This window comes from Rana temporaria, chromosome 5, assembly GCF_905171775.1.
Source record: "Rana temporaria chromosome 5, aRanTem1.1, whole genome shotgun sequence".
Lineage (NCBI taxonomy): Eukaryota > Metazoa > Chordata > Amphibia > Anura > Ranidae > Rana > Rana temporaria.
In genome coordinates, this window is record NC_053493.1 from 291,596,372 (window position 1) to 291,602,371 (window position 6,000).

At 50.2% G+C, this 6,000-nt stretch overlaps 1 protein-coding gene across 1 annotated transcript in view; it reads right to left on the bottom strand.

Moving 5' to 3' along the window:
* The window catches only part of RAB12 (RAB12, member RAS oncogene family), a 45,745-nt gene extending 40,363 nt beyond the window's left edge, over positions 1-5,382 (bottom strand). The window contains exon 1 of the mRNA XM_040353977.1: positions 4,915-5,382. Within this exon, the coding sequence (XP_040209911.1) occupies positions 4,915-5,164 (250 nt within the window). The 5' untranslated portion in view covers positions 5,165-5,382. The remainder of the gene's footprint in view (positions 1-4,914) is intronic.
* Between the last annotated feature and the right edge of the window lie 618 nt (positions 5,383-6,000).

Genomic DNA, 6,000 nt, shown 5'->3' on the forward strand with positions numbered 1-6,000 from the left:
TGTATTTGAAGTTTTTTACGAACGGCGCACGCGCCGTTTGTGAAAAAATCCCAGTGCGCATGCTCGAAATTACGCCGCAAAGCCTCAATGGTTTTGACGTGAACGTAACTTACGCAAAGCCCTATTCGCGAATGACTTACGCAAACTGCGTATTATTTTTAAAACTCGGCATGGGAACGACGTCCATACTTAACATTAGCTATGCCTCATATAGCAGGGGTAACTTTACGCCGGAAAAAGCCTAACGTAAAAAAATGCGCCGGCGGGACGTACGTTTCTGAATCGGCGTAAATACCTAATTAGCATATTTCTTGCGTAACTATACGGAAGCGCAACCTAGCGGACAGCGTAAATATGCAGCCTAAGATACGACGGTGTAAGACACTTACGCCGGTCGGATCTTAGGGAAATCTATGCGTAACTGATTCTCTGAATCAGTCGCATAGATACGACGGCCCGCACTCAGAGATACGCCATCGTATCTCGTATCTGAATCCGGGCCACTGTATTTAAGCACATAAGCGCCGTTTTGTGTTGAAAAAAAAACCTCTGAAATCTAAAACTCCGTTGGGTGTAACAAGATGTCCGCTTGCCCCCTTCTCACTAATATTACTGTGCAGGAGTGTGGGGTGGAGCAAGATGGCGGCGACGAAATGTCACTTCCTGTCGAGACAGCCGCCGATGCCGAGTGTACCAAGATGGCCGCCACTCCGGAGCTAGGCCAAAGCCGGGGACTTTCCTATGGCCGCACCCGAAAATCGCAGGTCATCCAGCCTGGAGATTGCGGGGTGTGTGTGTATCGAGATTGCGATCTTTTCGCGAATAATCGTACAGCTCTAACCAGAACACATTTTCCACATGCGCTTGGGAGACTTCAGATGTGTTTTTGCAAAATTTAGCTGCGCTTGGATGTTTTTCTTCATAAGAAAGTGCTTCCATCTTGCCATTCTACCCCATAGCCTAGACATATGAAGAATACGGGAGATTAATGTCACATGTACCACACAGCCAGTACTTGCCAGATATTCCTGCAGCTCCTTTAATGTTGCTGTAGGCCTCTTCAGCTTCCCAGACCTGTTTTCTTCTCACCTATTTAGGAGGGATGTCCAATACTTGGTAATGTCACTGTTGTGCCAGATTTTCTCCACTTGATAATGGCTTTCTTTGCCAACTTCCATGGTATATCTAATGCCTTGGAAACTATTTTGTACCCTTCTCCTGACTGATAACTTTAAACAATGAGGTCCTTCTGATGCTTTGGAAGCTTTTGCGGTGTAGGATGCAACTAAGAAAATGTCAGGAAAGACCTACTAGAACAGCTGAACTTTATTTGGGGTTAATCAGAGGCACTTTAAATTATGACGGGTGTGTACTGACTCCTATTCAACATGAGTTTGAATGTGATTGCCTAATTCTGAAGATATTACCCCCCCATCCACTAAACGATTTCAGTTTGTTGTACAGTTTATAGGTCACATTAGAGGTGGAAAAAGTGCTGAAATTATTTATCCGTCTCTCATTTTTTTACATCACAGAAACCTGACATTTTAACAGGGGTGTGTATACTTTTTATATCCATTACATGTGTCCTACCCTACCTCCTCCTTACCCACCACACTGCGATTACATGTGTCCCCCCTTACTCTGCACCGATCACCACACTGTGATTACATGTGTCCCCCCTTACTCTGCACCGATCACCACACTGTAATTACATGTGTCCCCCCCTTACTCTGCACCGATCACCACACTGTAATTACATGTGTCCCCCCCTTACTCTGCACCGATCACCACACTGTGATTACATGTGTCCCCCCTTACTCTGCACCGATCACCACACTGTAATTACATGTGTCCCCCCCTTACTCTGCACCGATCACTACACTGTGATTACATGTGTCCCCCCCTTACTCTGCACCGATCACCACACTGTGATTACATGTGTCCCCCCCTTACTCTGCACCGATCACCACACTGTGATTACATGTGTCCCCCCTTACTCTGCACCGATCGTCACACTGTGATTACATGTGTCCCCCCTTACTCTGCACCGACCATCACACTGTGATTACATGTGTCCCCCCATACTCTGCACCGATCACCACACTGTGATTACATGTGTCCCCCCTTACTCTGCACCGATCATCACACTGATTACATGTGTCCCCCCTTACTCTGCACCGATCACCACACTGTGATTACATGTGTCCCCCCCATACTCTGCACTGATCACCACACTGTGATTACATGTGTCCCCCCCATACTCTGCACCGAGCATCACACTGTGATTACATGTGTCCCCCTTTACTCTGCACCGATCGTCACACTGTGATTACATGTGTCCCCCCTTACTCTGCACCGATCACCACACTGTGATTACATGTGTCCCCCCTTACTCTGCATCGATCACCACACTGTGATTACATGTGTCCCCCCTTACTCTGGACTGATCACCACACTGTGATTACATGTGTCCCCCCTTACTCTGCACCGATCATCACACTGTGATTACATGTGTCCCCCCTTACTCTGCACCGATCACCACAATGTGATTACATGTGTCCCCCCCATACTCTGCACCGATCACCACACTGTGATTTCATGTGTCCCCCCTTACTCTGCACCGATCACCACAATGTGATTACATGTGTCCCCCCCATACTCTGCGCCGATCACCACACTGTGATTACATGTATCCCCCCATACTCTGCGCCGATCACCACACTGTGATTACATGTATCCCCCCATACTCTGCGCCGATCACCACACTGTGATTACATGTATCCCCCCTTACTCTGCACCGATCACCACACTGTGATTACATGTGTCCCCCCTTACTCTGCACCGATCACCACACTGTGATTACATGTGTCCCCCCTTACTCTGCGCCGATCACCACACTGTGATTACATGTGTCCCCCCATACTCTGCGCCGATCACCACACTGTGATTACTTGTGTCCCCCCATACTCTGCACCGATCACCACACTGTGATTACATGTGTCCCCCCATACTCTGCGCCGATCACCACACTGTGATTACTTGTGTCCCCCCATACTCTGCACCGATCACCACACTGTGATTACATGTGTCCCCCCCATACTCTGCACCGATCACCACACTGTGATTACATGTGTGCCCCCTTACTCTGCACCGATCACCACACTGTGATTACATGTGTCCCCCCTTACTCTGCGCCGATCACCACACTGTGATTACATGTGTCCCCCCATACTCTGCGCCGATCACCACACTGTGATTACTTGTGTCCCCCCATACTCTGCACCGATCACCACACTGTGATTACATGTGTCCCCCCATACTCTGCGCCGATCACCACACTGTGATTACTTGTGTCCCCCCCATACTCTGCACCGATCACCACACTGTGATTACATGTGTCCCCCCCATACTCTGCACCGATCACCACACTGTGATTACATGTGTCCCCCCTTACTCTGCACCGATCACCACACTGTGATTACATGTGTCCCCCCCATACTCTGCACCGATCACCACACTGTGATTACATGTGTCCCCCCTTACTCTGCACCGATCACCACACTGTGATTACATGTGTCCCCCCCATACTCTGCACCGATCACCACACTGTGATTACATGTGTCCCCCCTTACTCTGCACCGATCACCACACTGTGATTACATGTGTCCCCCCTTACTCTGCGCCGATCACCACACTGTGATTACATGTGTCCCCCCCATACTCTGCACCGATCACCACACTGTGATTACATGTGTCCCCCCATACTCTGCACCGATCACCACACTGTGATTACATGTGTCCCCCCCATACTCTGCACCGATCACCACACTGTGATTACATGTGTCCCCCCCATACTCTGCGCCGATCACCACACTGTGATTACTTGTGTCCCCCCATACTCTGCACCGATCACCACACTGTGATTACATGTGTCCCCCCCATACTCTGCACCGATCACCACACTGTGATTACATGTGTCCCCCCTTACTCTGCACCGATCACCACACTGTGATTACATGTGTCCCCCCCATACTCTGCACCGATCACCACACTGTGATTACATGTGTCCCCCCTTACTCTGCACCGATCACCACACTGTGATTACATGTGTCCCCCCCATACTCTGCACCGATCACCACACTGTGATTACATGTGTCCCCCCTTACTCTGCACCGATCACCACACTGTGATTACATGTGTCCCCCCTTACTCTGCGCCGATCACCACACTGTGATTACATGTGTCCCCCCCATACTCTGCACCGATCACCACACTGTGATTACATGTGTCCCCCCATACTCTGCACCGATCACCACACTGTGATTACATGTGTCCCCCCCATACTCTGCACCGATCACCACACTGTGATTACATGTGTCCCCCCTTACTCTGCACCGATCACCACACTGTGATTACATGTGTCCCCCCCATACTCTGCACCGATCACCACACTGTGATTACATGTGTCCCCCCTTACTCTGCACCAATCACCACACTGTGATTACATGTGTCCCCCCCTTACTCTGCACCGATCATCACACTGTGATTACATGTGTCCCCCCTTACTCTGCACCGATCACCACACTGTGATTACATGTGTCCCCCCCATACTCTGCACCGATCACCACACTGTGATTACATGTGTCCCCCCCATACTCTGCACCGATCACCACACTGTGATTACATGTGTCCCCCCTTACTCTGCACCGATCACCACACTGTGATTACATGTGTCCCCCCCATACTCTGCACCGATCACCACACTGTGATTACATGTGTCCCCCCCATACTCTGCACCGATCACCACACTGTGATTACATGTGTCCCCCCAGGACTGATCACACAGAGGTCCTCTCTAACCCAGCACCCCAGACTGACCCCCCCCCCCGGACACACAGCGCCCCCTCTTACCCACAGTGGACTTGCACGCCTCACAGAAGGTGTCGTCGGTGAACCTCTCCATCAGGCTGGTCTTGCCCACTCCTCTGGAGCCGATGATAATGACTTGGAGTTTAAAGTCCGCTGGCCGGGGCGGTTGCTTCCTCCGGCGGGCCTGAGCTCCGGTCAGGGCTGGGGAGTTAGAGGCCGACCCTCCATAGGCAATGTTATTGGAGCTCCCGCCGCCCCCCAGCCCCCGATGATAGCCGGGCCTGGAATCCATCAATACATCCGCTCACACTCCGGGCCCTGTGACGTCACTCCGAACACTGGCGGCCCGGATGATCCCCCCTCTTCCCGGGCACAGGCCGGTCCAGCCCAAGGCTGATAGCCCAGTCACAAGGCTGATCCCTATTCCACACAAGGAGAGCAGAGGAGACGGGATGTGAGGAGAGGACAGAGTGTCACCCAAAGAGGATGGGAGGGGGGCTCCCTCTATGGATGTGGAAGACTGGAGACAACACACATTACTACAGGAGAGAGAGACACATTACTATAGGAAAGAGAGAGAGCTACACACACACATTACTATAGGAGAGAGAGCTACACACACATTACTATAGGAGAGAGACACACATTACTACAGGAGAGAGAGAGACACACATTACTATAGGAGAGAGAGAGAGAGACACACATTACTATAGGAGAGAGAGAGAGACACACACACACATTATTACTATAGGAGAGAGAAACACACACGTTACTATAGGAGAGAGAGAGCGCTACACACACACATTACTATAAGAGAGAGCTACACACACATTACTATAGGAGAGAGAGACACACACACACATTATTACTATAGGAGAGAGAAACACACACATTACTATAGGAGAGAGAGCTACACACACACATTACTATAGGAGAGAGAGAGAGAGAGCGACACACACATTACTATAGGAGAGAGAGAGAGCGACACACACATTACTATAGGAGAGAGAGCTACACACACATTACTATAGGAGAGAGAGACACACACATTATTACTATAGGAGAGAGAAACACACACATTACTATAGGAGAGAGAGAGACACACACATTACTATAGGAGAGAGAGAG